We start from the raw sequence: 17,298 nt of genomic DNA, 5'->3' as shown, positions 1-17,298 counted from the left end.
GACCCTTTTAGGATGATATTGCAAGTCTTTAAAATCTTCATCTCTAGTTGGACAGTTTTAAGGCTCAGTAATGTGCTGTTTTATATTAACAGGAAACAGAACAGCAGTAGTGGTTTGAATACTCTGCAAACAGGAAGTTTGACACATGCATAGCTCTTAGCTTCTGTGTAAGTAGTTGTTGAGCTCCTTCTGGAAATATTTTCAGTTACGATAAGTTAAGTGTAAATACACGTGAATGGCAGCTTACAGAGAAGTACCCTGTAACCAATATACAGGTACTACTGCTCTTCAGAAATTGGAAGGTTTTGCTAGCCGATTATTTCATAGACACTCCAAAGGTACTGCACATGATCAGAAAACAGCTCTGGAAAATGACAGCCTTCATTTCTCTGAACATACTGCCTTATGGGACAGATCAAGTAAGTTTTGTTTTTGTTTTTTGATACATTGTAACTAGAAGCTAAAATACTAATTGGAGTTTTAGAATCACTCAGAGAACTATGGGGGTGTTTTTTAGTTGTCTTTTTTGTAATTTGCACAAATATATTTTGCAAGGTAAAGTTGAAAAAAATCCACAAAAACTTGATTATAAATTGAGCTGAATCATATAGCTCATGGTTTTGTTTTAAATACAATCAGTTAAATTGAGTATCAGTGGGAAAATTTTCTGCAAGATTTAAATTTCTAGTGTGTATTATAGTTTTGTTTCTATTTTTTGTTTTTATGTAAAAGTGAAATGCTTACATTTGAGAGATAATCAGTTTATTTTTTTAAATGTCATACATTTTAAGCCTTAAAATTCAAAAGGGGGTAAAAGAACCCTTGAATTTATAATTAAATTTTTATTATGTTTGCCATATTTTATTTTTAAATGCATGTGTAAAAGTTACTTTAGTTTAACAAGCAGGATTTATAATATGAAAGCATACTATGATTACTCTATGTATTCTATGTGAAATCTTACATTTATAACATTAAAAATATCAGAAGCTTTCTTATAGTGGAGGGTACTTGTTTATGCATGCATCACATTCTTTCCAGACATGGTAAAGTGTTTGGACTTATTGCTTGGCTGAAATGGTGATACGTAATGATTTTTTGTGACATGCAATTTTTAAAGGATACATTTCAATTATAAACAATACCAATGCTGCCATTCCACATCTCACCTTGGACCTTCCTCACAGTATTTTTGTCCCTCTGATTAAAGGAACAATAGAATTACTCTTGGTGCTTTTTAGTGTCTTTGATCACCAAATAGCACTAGGTTTTGCCTCTTTCTGTTTATATACTCCATAGCAGTTAAGAAAACTCAGCTCAAAAAGCAACAACAGAACAAGAATGGCTTGCAGAATTGATACCTTTGTTTATATAGTAGCTTCATAGTTCCACGGAAGCTTATTTGAATTCTTTTTAATCACGTCAGAATTTTTTTTACCTTTAAGTTATATTAAGGAGAAAGTAAAAAACATGTATTTGTACTTTTTTTCCTTCTAGAGATTTTGATGATTTATAATTAATCCTTACTATGTAGCAAGTTGGTAATGAGAAATTGCAAATATCTTGAAGGTAATGAACTGTTGAATATTGAAATAGGAGTACATTATTAAAATTTACCAAGCAACAAAAGTTTGCTGTTCATTCTACTAGCCTTGTTCTGTTAAATTGCAGTCTCCTAAGGCCTTTTGGAAATCATTTTTATGCATTTCAGGGATCTTTTAATTAAACATTCAATGAGGAATGAGGACAGCACTGGATTAGTACAGTAGCCCCTATTTCTACAAATAGAGGGTATTTAGTAAATGTGTCACAAATAATGAATGTCATGGGCTTTTAATAATGAAAAGTTGTGTTTGAGCTGTACCCTCAACATTTAAAAAAATGGGTGGGGCTTATAACACTTTCTGAGACACATATTAAAATCTAGCAACTGAAGGTAATATCAGGAACTATGATTTCTTTTGGAGAAACAAATAAAATGCTGTTAACATTTTTCTTTATTGTGATGTCACAAAATAATAGGATCATAGTGCACAGTGAGAAGGAAACAGCAACCCACTCCAGTATTCATGCCTGGAAAATCCCATGGACCGAGGAGCCTGGTGGGCTACAATCCATGGGGTCGCAAAGAGTCGGACACAACTAAGCGACTTCTGTGTGTGCACAGTGAAATGAAGTACAAACTTTGTAGCCATTCAAATAATAGATGTGATATAAGAAATACTTAAAGAGTGACTGTTCATTAATCAAGCATTCTTTCACTTTCTATTTCATATCCCAGAATATCATAGACAAAATAATTGTATATATGTAGTGATGAGTATGGTAGGCGTGGAGTTCTGGTTTCCTATTATGAAATGTTTTGATGTAGAGGAGAAAATAAGGATACAACAGAAACAGAGGAATCCTTTTGTTTCAAAATTCCAAGGTTTATTTTTGGTGGAAACGCAAATTTTTACTCATTTATAGTGTGAGTTATGGAAGGCACTTTGACAGTATGCAGTTTTCATGCAAACTACATTCTTTATGCTATTTAGAACAGTTTACTTGCATGATTTGTTTGATAAGAAAAAAGAATGTAATATCTCCTGCTGATAAGCTCTCTGAGTATGCTTGTTTCAAAAGTTCTATTTAGGAAATAAGATAAGCACAGAAACTACATTAAATTTTAGTAAAAATTAGATTTCTGAACTATTGAGTAAAGATTATAATGATCAATTTAGGCATATATGAAATGTAACAATTTTAATACAAGTTTCTTTATTCTTCAATGACATTAAATTTAAGAAGAAACAAAAAATAAAGGCCATATAGTGGTTTCCAGGTGCCTTAAATGTGTTTTATCTTTTACTACTAAAGTAACAGGAATTCCTGTTTGATAACATAAATATTTAACAGCTGATTCCATGAACATATAAGTACATGAAGTTCAAAACAAAAACATGAAGGAATTCTTTTTATTCTAACTCAGAATGAAAGGGAATATTGACATTCCACTGAGTTTTCTTTCCAGCAAATTTGTTATGGTTAGCTTCTAAATCTTTCTTTGATCATAAATGGTGTGTTGAGTTATACAATGCTGAACTTGATGGAAGTTTTGCACATTTTAAATGTCAGACTTTATATATTTAATGTCTAATTGCAACACTTTAAGCACTGAATAGATGAATACCATCAAATACTTTACATATTCTTTCCTGTGAATTGATGGGTTATTTCTCTGGCAGATACAAATCCATATTAGTGAAGTTTAGATAAAAATACTGTATTGAACAAATGAGCAATTTTGTATATGGACTTTTTTTCAGATAGAATCAGAGCTAAGTTCAGTTCAGTTCAGTCGCTCAGTTGTGTCCAACTCTTTGCGACCCCATGAACCACAGCACGCCAGGCCTCCCTGTCCATCACCAACTCCCAGAGTTTACCAAAATTCATGTCCATAGAGTTGGTGATACCATCCAACCGTCTCATCCTCTGTCATCCCCTTCTCCTCGTGCCCTCAATCTTTCCCAGCATCAGGGTCTTTTCAAATGAGTCAGCTCTTTGCATCAGGTGGCCAAAGTATTGGAGTTTCAGCTTCAACATCAGTCCTTCCAGTGAACATTCAGGACTGATCTTCTTTAGGAAGACGGGTTGGATCTCCTTGCAGTCCAAGGGACTCTGAAGAGTCTTCTCCAACACCACAGTTCAAAAGCATCAATTCTTCAGCGTTCAGCCTTCTTTATAGTCCAACTCTCACATCCATACATGACTGCTGGAAAAACCATAGCCTTGACTAGACAGACCTTTGCTGGCAAAGTAATGTCTCTGCTTTTTAATATTCTGTCTAGGTTGGTCATAACTTTCCTTCCAAGAAGTAAGTGTCTTTTAATTTCATGGCTGCAGTCACCTTTTCCTCCTCTGAGTCTCAAAATTCATTCTTCAGTATACTTGAAAGCTCCATCTTCTTCTTAATGCTAATTTCTTCTTCAGTGCTAAACTCCCACAGAAAGTTACTTATACATTTTTAAGCTACTATTTCATTGTTCCTTGACTACTATGTTGTCTGTATGTTTGCTCTTTCTTCTCTTGTTTTTGAGGGTAATAATTCAATCTTATTTTTCCCATAGCCTAGTTTTCAGGCTATAATATTGTAAATCCTCAAAAACTTAATTACTACCAAGAAACAGTGGAATATTGCAGATGAAAAAAGTAGATGAAAAGATAATGTGGGAGGTCTTTTAGCTTAGAAGTTACAAAGATACAGATATAGTACACTAAAGCAGCTGTCTCCAACCTTTTAGGCACCAGGGAAGACAGTTTTTCCACAGACTGGGGGAAGGATGATTGAAGTGCATTACACTGACTGTGCACTTTATTTCTATTATTATTACATCAGCTCCACCTCAAATTATCATGCATTAGATCCTGGAAGTTGGAGACCCCTGCACTAAAGCATGGGAGTAAACTGCCTTAAAGACTGTATGAACTTTGGAAAGTTAAAACTGCCTAAACTGGTCTATTATCACTGCTTTAGCTCTTTGCAGATTCTATTCCATTATCAAGATACTGGGTATAATTCCCTGTGCTGTACATTAAATCCTTGTTGCTTCTGTACTTTATATATAGTAATTTGCATATGTTAATCTCATACCATTAATTTGTGCCCACCCTTTCCCTCTCTACTTTGGTAACCACAAGTTTATTTTCAATGTCTGTGAGTTGGTTTTCTATGTCTGTGAGTCTGTTTCTGTCTGTGAGTCATACTTGTCTTTCTCTAACTTACTTCACTAAGCATAATATTCTCTAGGGCCATCCACGCTACTGAAAATGGCAGTATTTCATTATTTTTAGTAGCTGAGTATTATGTATGTTTATATTTATATATATATTTTATATACACATGTACACCTACATATATATATACACACACACATATACACATTCACACACATATATACACACGTTCATATACCATACCTTCCAGTTGTCTATTGATGGACATTTGGGTTGCTTCCATGTCTTGGCTATTGTAAACAGTGCTGCTATGAAAGTTGGGGTGCATGTATCTTTTTGAATTATTATTTTCATTTTTAAAAATGTTTTTGGGTATATATACCCTAGAGTGGAATTGCTGGATCATATGGTAGTTACTGTTCCCCCTAGTGGCTGCACCAGTTTACATGCCCATCAACAGTTTACGAGACTTTCCTTTTCTCCATATCTTCTCCAACATTTGTTATTTGTACATTTTGGATTATAGCCATTCTGTGAGACATGAGGTGATAGCTTTGTGTGGTTTTGATTTTTGCATTTCTCTTAATAATTAGCTATGCAGAACTAACACTTTTGGCCACTATGTGAACATGATAACAAGTAGTCAGACGGTGGAATCCCATTATAACAACAATGTAAGGTGTTTATTCTACTTGGAATTTCCTTTTCCTACTACTGCCAATGATGGGGATATATCCTACTTTAAGCCTCTGCTCACATACTATCTCTGTAACAAAATCACTGAAGCATTCTGTTCCTCTGACGTTTATCCTTTTTAGAATTCATGATCTCTTCCTGTGTTCTATAACATCTATACTCACTTCTGTTATGCTTTATTATATAGTATTAAAATTATGTTACATTAGTCCTCAAGTTACCTCTCTCCCCTATTTGATTTTAAACTCCTAAAAGGCATAGAATTTGTCAGTTTGTTTTTGTATTGCCAGCGTATTTCTCAGTTAATGTTGAATTGTTAGACCAACATTAAATATCACTACAGTCTTACAGTAACAAGCTTTCTCTAAAAAATTGTTCTATTGTGATCTTCATAATCTACATGGTTAGAGAAGGAAGACTGAGTATATAATATTATATAGTGTCTTGCTCAAGTTTCATCCCAGTCTAGTAGCATTAGCATCACCCAGGAGCCTGTTAAAAATCAGGCCCAGATCTAGATCTAGTGAGTCAGAATCTGAACTTTAATAAGATTACCTAGCTGATTGATATGCACATTAAAGTTTGAGAAACACTTTATCTGATTACAAATATTATGCCTTCATTGGAGAAAAATTTCAAACTGTAGAAAAGAACAAAGTAAAAAATCACATGCAATCCTACCAAAAGATAACCTTGTTCTATGCATATCTGTTTTATGCATAGGTACACAAATTTCCACTGTAAATTGGAATCCCTTGATACATATGTCATAACATTTTGCCTTATCATAGAGATTGTTCTACAGTACAAATGGCTTTTTTGTATTCAGTCTTAAGGATGTACCACAATTTATACCATCACTAGCTATCTAGACTTTTAATTTTTTGCTGTTTTATAAAAAAAACTGCTGTGATAAACATCTTTGTAGCTAAATCTTTGTGCATTTCATTATATTTATATTTTATAGAACAAATGTAGAGAATTGTTATAACCATTTTAAGACTTTTGTATTAAATTCTGTCCCAGATACACATGTACTGTATTCTTTCAGAATTAAATTTGTTTCAAATTGGTTGCATCCCAATACAAAATAAAAAGTTTGAAGTTTATTTAAAAAGTGCTAAATGCAAAGAAAGATTATTAAAAGCAGCAAAGGAAAAGCAACAAGTAACATACAAGGGAAAACCCATATGATTAACAGTGGATCTTTCAGCAGAAACTCTGCAGGCCAGAAGGGAATGGTAAGATATATTTAAAGTACTGAAAGAGAAAAATCTACCACCAAGATTACTATACCTGGCAAAGATCTCATTCAAAATTCATGGAGAAATCAAAAGCTTTACAGACAAGCAAAAGTTAAGAAAACTTAGCACCAGCAAACCAGCTTTGCAGTGTATACTAAAGGGACTTACATAGCCAGTAAACACAAGAGAAAGGAAAGAACTGCAAAAGCAAACCCAAAACAATCGAGAAAATGCCAATAGTAACATATATATCAATAATTATCTTAAATGTAAACAGATTAAATGCACCAACCAAAGATACAGACTGACTGAATGGATATAAAAACAAGACCCGTATATATATATATATACATGCTGCCTACTGGAGACGCACTTCAGAACTAGAGACACATACAGACTGAAAGTAAAAGGATGGAAAAGATCTTACATGCAAATGGAAAGCAAAAGAAAGCTGGAGTGACAATCCTTATTTCAGACAAAATAGACTTTAAAATAAAGAATGTTATAAGAGACAAGGACAGTACATAATGATCAATCCAAGAAGAAGACATAACAATTGTAAATATTTATGCACCCAACATAGGAGCACCTCAATACATAAGGGAAACACTAACAGGCATAAGAGGAGAAATTGACAGTAACAAAATAATAGTAGTGGACTTTAACACCCCACTTACACCATTGGACAGATAATCAAAACAAAGAATCAATAAGGAAACAGAAACCTTAAATGAAACATTAGACCATATGGACCTAATGGATATCTTCAGGACTCTCCATCCAAATGCAGAAGAATACACTTTCTTCTGAAGTGCACATGGAACATTCTCCAGGAGAGACCACATCTTGGGCCACAAATCAAGCCTCAATAAATTTAAGAAAATAGAAATTGTATCATATATCTTCTCTGACCACAATGCTGTGAGACTAGATATCAACTGCATGAAAAAAAAGAAAACTGCAATAAATAAAAACTCATGGATATTAAACAATACATTACTAAAAGTTACTGAAGAAATAAGAAATCAAAAGATTCCTAGAAACAAATGACAATGAAAACATGATGACCCAAAACTTAAGGGATTCAGCAAAAGCAGTTCTAAGAGGAAAGTTTATAGCAATACAGTAATTCATTAAGAAACAAGAAAAGCATTGAATAGACAACCTAACTCTACATATAAAGCAGCTGGAAAAAGAAGAACAAATAAATCCCAAAGTCAACAGAAGGAAAGAAATCATAAAGATTAGAGCAGAAATAAATGGGAAAAAAAAAAGAATACCTAAGATTAGCAGATAGCAAAGATTAATAAAACTAAAAGCTGTTTCCTTGAGAAGATAAACAAAATTGACAAACCACTAGTCAGACTCATCAAGAGAAAAAAAAGAGAAAGATCAAATCAACAAAATTAGAAATGAAAAAGGAGAGGTTACAACAGAAAACACAGAAATATAACAGACCATAAGAGAATATGAGACAACCTAGAGGACAATCTAGAGGAAACGGACAGATTCTTAAAATAGGTCAGCCTCCCAAGACCGAACTGGGAAGGAAATAGAAATTATGAACAACCCAGTTACAAACACTGAAATCGAAACAGTGATCAAAAATCTCCCAAAAAACCAAAGCCCAGGGCCAGATGGCTTCCCAGGGGAATTCTATCAAACATTTAGAGAAGAGTTAATGCCTATTTTTCTGAAACTTCCAAAAAATTGCAGAGGAAGGAACATGTCCAAACTCATTCTATGAGGCCACCATCATCCTGATACCAAACCAGACAAAGACAACACAAAAAAAGAAAACTACAGGCCAATATCACTGAGGAACATAGATGCAAAAATCCTCAACAAAATTCTAGCAAGCAGAATTCAGCGACACATTAAAAAGCTCATACACCATGATCAAGTCAGGTTTATTCCAAGGATGCAAGGATTCTTCAATATATACAAATCAATCAATGTGATACACCATATTAGCAAATTCAAAGATAAAAACCATATGATCATCTCAACAGATGCAGGAAAGGCCTTCAAGAGAATTAAGCATCCATTTATAATAAAAATGCTTCAAAAATGGGCATAGAAGGAACCTACCTCCACATAGTAAGGCTATATATGAAAAGCCCACAGCAAACATTATTCTCAGTGGTGAAAAACTGAAAGCATTCCCTCTGAGATCAGGAACAAGACAAGGGTGTCCAGGCTCACCACTATTATTCAACATAGTTTTGGAAGCCCTAGCTATGGCAATTAGAGAAGAAAAAGAAATAAAAGGAGTCCATATCAGAAAAGAAGAAGTAAAACTCTAACTGTTTGCAGATGGCATGATACTATAAATAGAAACCCAACAGAAACTATCAGAAAATTACTAGAGCTAATCAGTGAATTCAGCAAAGTTGCAGGATACAAGGTCAGTACACAGAAATCACTTGCATTCCTATATACTAACAATGAAAAATCAGAAAGAGAAATTAAGGAATCAATCCCATTCACCATTGCAACAAAAAGAATAAAATACCTAGGAATAAACCTACCTAAGGAGACAAAAGACCTGTATACAGAAAAATTATAAGACACTGATGAAAGAAATCAAAGATGACATAAACAGATGGAGAGAGATTCCATGTTCCTGTGTAGGAAGAATCAACAGTGTGAAAATGACTACACTACCAAATGCAGTCTACAGACTCAACGTGATCCCTATCAAATTACCAATGGCATTTTTCACAGAACTAGAACAAAAATTTCACAGTTCACATGGAAACACAAAAGATCCCGAATAGCCAAAGCAGTCTTGAGAAAGAAGAATGGAGCTGGAGGAATCAACTTTCCTGACTTCGGTCTATACTACAAAGCTATAGTCATCAAGACGGTATGGTACTGACACAAAAACAGAAATATAGACCAATGGAACAAGATAGAGAACCCAGAGATAAACCCACACACTTATGGGTACCTTATTTTTGACAAAGGAGAAAAGAATATGCAATGAGGCAAAGACAGCAGCTTCAATAAGTGGTGCTGGGAAAACTGGACAGCTATGTGCAAAAGAATGAAATTAGAACACTACCTAACATCACACACAAAGATAAACTCAAAATGGATTAAAGATCTACATGTAAGACCAGAAACTATAAAATTCTTAGAGGAAAACATAGGTAGAACACTCGACATAAATCAAAGCAAGATCTTCTATGACCCACCTCCTACAGTAATGGAAATAAAAACAAAAATAAACAAGTGGGACCTAATTAAACTTAAAAGCTTTTGCAAAGCAAAGGAAACTACAAACAAGGTGAAAAGACAGCCCTCATTATGGGAGAAAATAATAGCAAGGGAAGCAACTGACAAAGAATTAATTTCCAAAATATATAGCAAGCTCATACAACTCAATACCAGAAAAGCAAACAATCCAATCAAACAGTGGGAAGGGGACCTGAAGAGAAATTTCTCCAAAGAAGACCTGCAGATGACTAACAAGCACATGAAAAGATGCTCAGCATCACTCATTATTATAGAAATACAAATTAAAACTACAATGAGATACCATCTCACACCAGTCAGAATGGCCATCATCAAAAAATCTACAAACAATAAATGCTGAAGAGGATGCTAAGAAAAGGGAACACTCTTGCGTTTCTGGTGGGAATGTAAACTGAAACAGCCACTATGGAAGATGGTATAGAGATTCCTTAAAAAGCTAGGAATAAAACCACCATATGACCCAGCAATCCCACTCCTAGGTTTATACCCTGAGGAAACCAAAATTGAAAAAGACACATGTACCCCAGTGTTCATTGCAGCGCTATTTACAACAGCTATAACAGGGAAGCAACCTAGAAATCCATTGACAGATGAATGGATAAAAAAGCTGTGGTACATACATACAATGAAGTACTGCTGCTGCTGCTAAGTCGCTTCAGTTGTGTCCGACTCTGTGCTACCCCATAGACGGCAGCCCACCAGGCTCCCCAGTCCCTGGGATTCCCCAGGCAAGAACACTGGAGTGGGTTGCCATTTCCTTTTCCAATTCATGAAAAATGAAAGTGAAGTCGCTCAGTCGTGTCCGACTCTTTGCGACCCCATGGACTTCAGCCTACCAAGCTCCTCCGTCCATGGGGTTTTCCAGGCAAGAGTACTGGAGTGGGATGCCATTGCCTTCTCTGCAATGAAGTACTACTCAGCCATAAAAAGGAACACATTTGAGTCAGTTCTAATGAGGTGGATGAACCTAGAGCCTATTACACAGAGTGAAGTATACTAACATATATATGGAATCTAGAAAGATGGTACTGATGAACTTATTTCCAGGGCAACAGTGGAGAAACATAGAGAACAGACCATGGACATGAGGGTAGAGGAGGAGGGAGAACAGGAGATATGTGGAGAGAGTAACATGGAAACTTACAATACCATATGTAAAATAGATAGCCTGTGGGAATTTGCTGTATGACTTAGGGAGCTCAAACAGGGACTCTGTGACAGGCTGAAGGTTGGGATGAAGAGGGAGATGGGAGGGAGGTTCAGGAGGGAGGGGACATGAGTGTACCTATGGCTCATTATTGTTGATGTATGACAGAAAACCACAAAATTCTGTAAAACAATAATCTTTCAATTAAAAAAAATTTTATGCTAAATGACTAAATATTTTTTTTCAGTATTCAGAGAAGACGTTTAAATTCTATAGTATAATTTTCTGGTACACGGTGTGCTTTATTTTCTTTTTTATGTTAGTGTTTATCAGAAACTTTCCTCCTTTTCAAAATTGGTCAATTATTAGCAAATGGTCTGAGAGACATGTTTTAGTTGTTGAATAGAGCATTATCTTTAGTAATCAACGTGATAATCTGCTTGGGTTGGAGATTCATTCATATTATACAGTATATTTTCTAGTTCTGATTGTGCAAAATAGCAGCGATTCATACCACTCCACTCCCACATTTCCAGGGTAGAATATTGTCATATACATTATTACATGTATATAATTACATGTATAATATATAATTACATGTATAATACATTATTACATGTATATGACAATATTATTATGACAATAACAATACATTATTACATGTATACATGCAACATTTATTTACTGTCAGGCATCATTCTAAGCACATTGCGTATATTAGTTTATGTAATGCTTTAAAAAAACCCAATAAAATAGATTCTATTATTATTAACATCTTATAGATGAAGAGACTGAAATACATTGAGGTAAAGTAGTTTTCTCAAGGTAACATAACTAACAAGATAAAATCTGAACCCAGACAGTCTGAATCCAGGGCCCATATTCTTGATCACTGTTCTGTAAAATCTTTCTGTAAGTTTATAAGAAAAATGCAGCCATCATTACAATTCAGCTTTAGAACATTTTCATTACTGCCAACAGTTCTTCTGTACTCTTTTGCAATCAATCGCACTTTCACCTCAGCCTCAAACACTGATCATGGGCTTCCCTCATAACTCAGTTGGTAAAGAATCCGCCTGCAATGCGGGAGACCCCAGTTCAATTCCTGGGAAGATGTGCTGGAGAAGGGATAGGCTACCCCCTCCAGTATTCTTGGGCTTTCCTTGTGGCTCAGCTGGCAAGGAATCTGCCTGCAATGCGAGAGACGTGGGTTTGATCCCTGGTTTGGAAGATCCCCTGGAGAAGGGAAAGGCTATCCACTCCAGTATTCTGGCCTGGAGAATTCCATGGACTCTATAGTCCATAGGGTCCCAAAGAGTCAGACACAACTGAGCGACTTTCACTTTCATGGACTTCCTTTTCTGACTGTTTTATAAAACTGGAATTAGACAGTATATGTAATCTATTGTTTCTGGTTTCTTGAACTTATAATAATGCTTTTGAGGTTTGTCCATGTTATGGAATATATCAATAGTTGGTTCCTTTTTATTTATGATACTGTGTTGTGTGGATATAACATCTGTTTTTCTGTTTATCTGTTCGGCAACTGATGAACATGAACATAAGGTCTGTTTTCAGTTTGGGGTTTATTTGGATAGTGTTGCTGTATCTATCTGCATGCAAGACTGAGTGGACATGCTTTCATTTTTGTGTTGATATCTAGAAGCATTACTGGGTTATATGGTAAATTTATGTTTCTCTTTTTAAGAAAATTCTGAATTATTTTTCTGAGAAGCTTAATATTTTATATTCCCATCAACAATGTTAGGAGGGTTACAGTTTCTTCACATTATTATTAAAAACACTTGGTATCATCAGTCATTTTTATTTTAGCCATTCTGTTGTGTGTGAATTAGCAGTTAATTATGGTTTCAGTTTGTATTTTTCCAAGGATTCATGATAATGAGCATTTTTTCATGTTCTTATAAATCACTGGTGTATCTACTTTGGAAAAATATATTTTCAAATCTGTTGCCCAATTGAGGGTGTTTTTCCTATTTCAACTCTTTAAAGTTCTTTATAAATTCTGAACACAAGTTCTTTGCCAAATAGATAACTTTCAATTATTTTCTCCTCATTGGTGGCATGTCTTAAGTTGTGGTGCACAGGCTTAGTTGCTCTGAGGCATGTGGGACACATTTCCCTGACCAGGGATCGAATCCACATTCCCTGCATTGCAAGGCAGATTCTTAACCACTGGCCCATCAGGGAAATCCCCTTGTCTTATCTTCTTAAAAGATATCCTTGAAGAGCAAAAGTTTGTAGTTTTAATGAAGTCCAGTTTATAATTTTTTCTCTTGATGGTACTGTTGGTACCAAATATTAAGAAATCTTTATCCAAAAAAAAAAAAAAAAAGAAACTTGTATCTAACTCAAGGTAATAGAGATATTTTTTCTATGCTTTCATTTGGAAATTCATTTTTTGAGTTGTTTTGTATATGGTGTGAGGTATGGAGTGGAGTTTGGGGTTTTGTTTTTATTTTTCTTTTTTTTACTCACATAGATATCCAATTTTTACTGCATTTGTTGAAAAGACTTTTTTCTCCATTAGTCATCTTGGTACCTTTTATCAAAAGTCAATTGACCATAAATGGAGGGATTCACTTTTGAATTTTCAGTGTTTTCCAAGTGATCAATTTATATCTGTGCTATGCTAATATCACTGTCTTGGTTACTGTAACTTTAAACAGTGTTTTGAAATCAAAAAGTGTAGGTCCTCAAGCTTTGTTTTTCCAAAATTTTTTGGCTGTTCTGGGTCCTTTACATTTGCATATAAATTTTAATGTCAGCCTGTCAGTTTCTAAAGACCTGCTGGGATTTTCATAGACATTTCATTCAATCTATGGATTAATTTGTGGAGAATCCTCTCTTAAAAATACTGAGTCTTACAACCTATGAAAATGAAATAACTCTCTTTATTTAGAAGTTCTTTAATTTCTGTGAAATGTTTTCTTTTTCATTTTTTTTTTAGTGAACAAGTCATGTTAAAGTGGATTCCTGAATAGTTTTTTTCTGTTAATACCATTGTGAATGGAGCTGTTCTTTTAATTTCATTTTTGGATTATTTGTTCCTAGTATATTAAAATACTATTGATTTTTATATATTATATCCTGTGATATTGATTACCTTATTTATTAGTTCTTTATAGATTCTAAAGAATTTTATACATATAGAATCATCCACAAAAAAAGACAGTTTTCTTTCTTGTCTATTTGTATACCTTTATTATTTTTTTTCTTTAATATCTTTTTAAAATATCTTTTTCTTACCTTGTTGTACTGGCTAGAACCTTTAGTACAAAGTTGCATAGAAGTGGTGAGTTCAGACATCTTTGCTTTATTCCCATTCTTAGGAAAAACATTCCATCTTTCACATTTATCTTTCTTTATATATAATCTAAGCCATAGGGTTCCCCTCCCCACCTCACCCCCACACTCACCCTTTATCAGCTTGAGGAAATTCCCTTCTAGTCACAGTTTGTTGAGAGGTTTTATCACAGGTATTGGATTTTGTGGAATGATTCGGCTATATACATTGAGATGTTATGTAGTTTTGTCTTTTATTCTATTATTACTTTATTCTATTCCATTAATTAATTTTCAGTATTGAAACAACCTTGTCTTCCTGGGATAAATCCTATATGGCCCTGGTGTATAGTCTTGTTTATATACTGCTGAATTAGGTTTGCTAAGTTTATGATAAAGATTTTTGTACTGTAATGGATATTTATTTGTAATTTTCTTTTGATCTTTGTCTAGTTTTGGCATAAGGTCTCAGAATAAGTTGGAAAGAGTTAGATTCTCCTTTATATTCTAAAAAAGTTTGGGTCAGGTTGGTATGATAGCTCTGAATGTTTCATAGAATTCCCCATTAAAGCCATCTAGACCCAAGCTTTTCTTTGTGGGAAAATGTTTAATTACTGACAGTGTTTTTATTTGTTTCTGGGTATTTTTATATTTTCTATTTCTTCTTGAGTTAATTTTGGTAATTTGTTTCTTTCTGTGAATTTGTTCAGTTTGTCTAAATTATATAGTTTGCATGAAGTTGTTTATAGTATCCTCTTATAATCCTTTTAATTTCTCTGGCATCAATGGTGGTGTCATCTTTTCATTCCTGACCTTGGTAATTAAGTATTTTGTCTTGTTTTGTTTTATCTTTATTTTGGTCAGTCTAGGTAAAAGTTTATCAGTAAGACTTTTGGTCTCTTCATTTTCTCTGTTGTTTTTATGTTCCATTTCATTGAATTTTACTGTGATCTTTTTGGTTTTGGTTTAATTTGCTCATTCTAAGTTTCTTAAAGTGGAAACTTAAATTGATTTGAGACCTTTCTTTTTTGGGGGGGTTTAAAGTTGTGAATTTCCTTTTAAGCTATGCTTTATCTATATCCTAAGCACGTTGATTTCTTGTAGGTTTTTTCCATTCAGTTCAAAATATTTTCTAATTCCAAACATATATATATATATATATATATACACACACACACACACCTATATGTGTGTGTGTGTGTGTGTGTATGTGTGTGTGTATTTCTGATTTCCTTTCAGATTTCTTTGTTATTTAAATCCAGTGCTGGTATTTCCAAAATTACTCTCTGTTGTTGATTCCTAATTTAATTCTGCTATAATGAAAGATCATATTTTCCATTCCAATTATTTTGAGATTTGTTATATTGCTTAGCATATGATTAAATGGAGAATTTTCATGTCTACCTGAAAAGAATGTATTCTGCTGATGTTAGAAGCTGTGTTTTATAAATGTTATTTTAATTATATAATTCGTTTTCTATATTCCATTGATTCTGTTTTTTCCATGAATTATTGAGAGGAATATTTAAATTTTCAACTGTAATTGTGGAATTACTCAGTTCTCCTTTCGATTCTGTCATTTTTGTTTTAGCATTTTGGAGACTCTTGTTCAGTGCCTATACATTTTTAATTGTTAAATCTCCCAGAATTATTGGCCCTTTATTATGAAATTTCCTTTTTTTTTTTTTAACTTTAGTAATATTTCTTGTCTTGAAGTCTATTTTGTCTGATACTGATACAGGTATTCCATCTGTCTTATGGTTACTCTTTATATGGTATATCTTTTTCTCTCCTACCTGCATCCTGTTTTTATATTAAAATCTAAAGTGTGACCATTGTAGACAGCATATATATCTTTTTTATACACTCTGATAATTTCTGCCTTTGATCTGTTTATTCCATTCACATTTAATGTAGTTATTGATATGGTTGGATTTACATCTTCCAATGTGCTGTTTGTTTTCTATATGTCTTAGAGCTTTTTGTATTATTGTTCCTCTCTTCCTTCTTTTGTGTTAAACAGATACTTGTAGGAGGCCGTTTTAATTCCTCTCTGATTTTTAAACTATATTTTTAAAAGACATTTTCTTAATAATTGATTTAGGGGTTAAATTATGCATTTTGTCTTATCAGAATCTACTTAATTGGCTTAATTCTAGGGAAATGTAGCTACTTTGATCCAATATAGCTCCATTTCTTCTCCAATATTGTATTAATGACTAATTCTAGTAAAATATTGACTTAATTCTGTGTGCTGTGCTTAGTCACTCAGTCGTGTCCAATTCTTAGGACCCCATAGACTGTAGCCTGCCAGGCACCTCTGTCCATGGGATTCTCCAGGCAAGAATACTAGAATGGGTTACCATTTCCTTCTCCAAGTAAAATATAGCTACTTTGATGCAGTATAGCTCCATTTTGTGGAGCTATAGTATTGACTTATTCTAGTAAAATATAGTTACTTTGATCCAGTATAGCTCCATTTCTTCTCCAGCTTTGTGTTATTAATTTCACGTTGCATTTATATTTTTATGAACCTAGAAATGCAGTGTTACAATGATTGCTTCATACAATTGTAAGATCTTTAAAGAAATTAAGACAAGAAAGATAAATGTGTTTATATAGTTTTTTACTTACATATTTACCATTTCTAGTACTCTTTATTTCTTCCTGTCAATTTGAGTATTGTCCAGTGTCTTCTCCTTTCATCTGGGACAACTTCTGTTAACTATTTCTGCTAATAACACATATCTTCAATTGTTGTTTATCTGGAAATATCTTTATTTCACCTTTGTTTTTGTAAGATAGTGTTACTGAATAAAGAATTGTAAAAAGGTTTTTTCTTTTAGCACCTTGAATATGTTATTCCACTGCCTTCCGGCCTCTCTCATTTTTGTGAACAAGTCAGTATTAATCATATTGCTTTCCCTT

The 17,298-nt window shown here is 33.7% G+C and overlaps 1 protein-coding gene across 2 annotated transcripts in view; it reads left to right on the top strand.

The window, feature by feature from the left end:
- Positions 1 to 17,298, top strand: part of PRKACB (protein kinase cAMP-activated catalytic subunit beta) — a 142,893-nt gene that overhangs the window by 54,628 nt on the left and 70,967 nt on the right. Inside the window, exon 1 of one of the 2 annotated variants that reach the window (XM_070786216.1) lies at positions 128 to 419. The exons of the other annotated variant lie outside the window; for it this stretch is intronic. Coding sequence (XP_070642317.1) covers positions 236 to 419 — 184 coding nt within the window. The 5' untranslated portion in view covers positions 128 to 235. Of the gene's footprint in view, positions 1 to 127; positions 420 to 17,298 lie in introns of those variants that run through there. 2 annotated transcript variants of the gene reach the window in all.

Source organism: Bos indicus, chromosome 3 (genome assembly GCF_029378745.1).
Source record: "Bos indicus isolate NIAB-ARS_2022 breed Sahiwal x Tharparkar chromosome 3, NIAB-ARS_B.indTharparkar_mat_pri_1.0, whole genome shotgun sequence".
Classification (NCBI taxonomy): domain Eukaryota; kingdom Metazoa; phylum Chordata; class Mammalia; order Artiodactyla; family Bovidae; genus Bos; species Bos indicus.
Note: the sequence above shows the minus strand (reverse complement) of the source record. Positions and strands in the feature narration are given on the sequence as shown.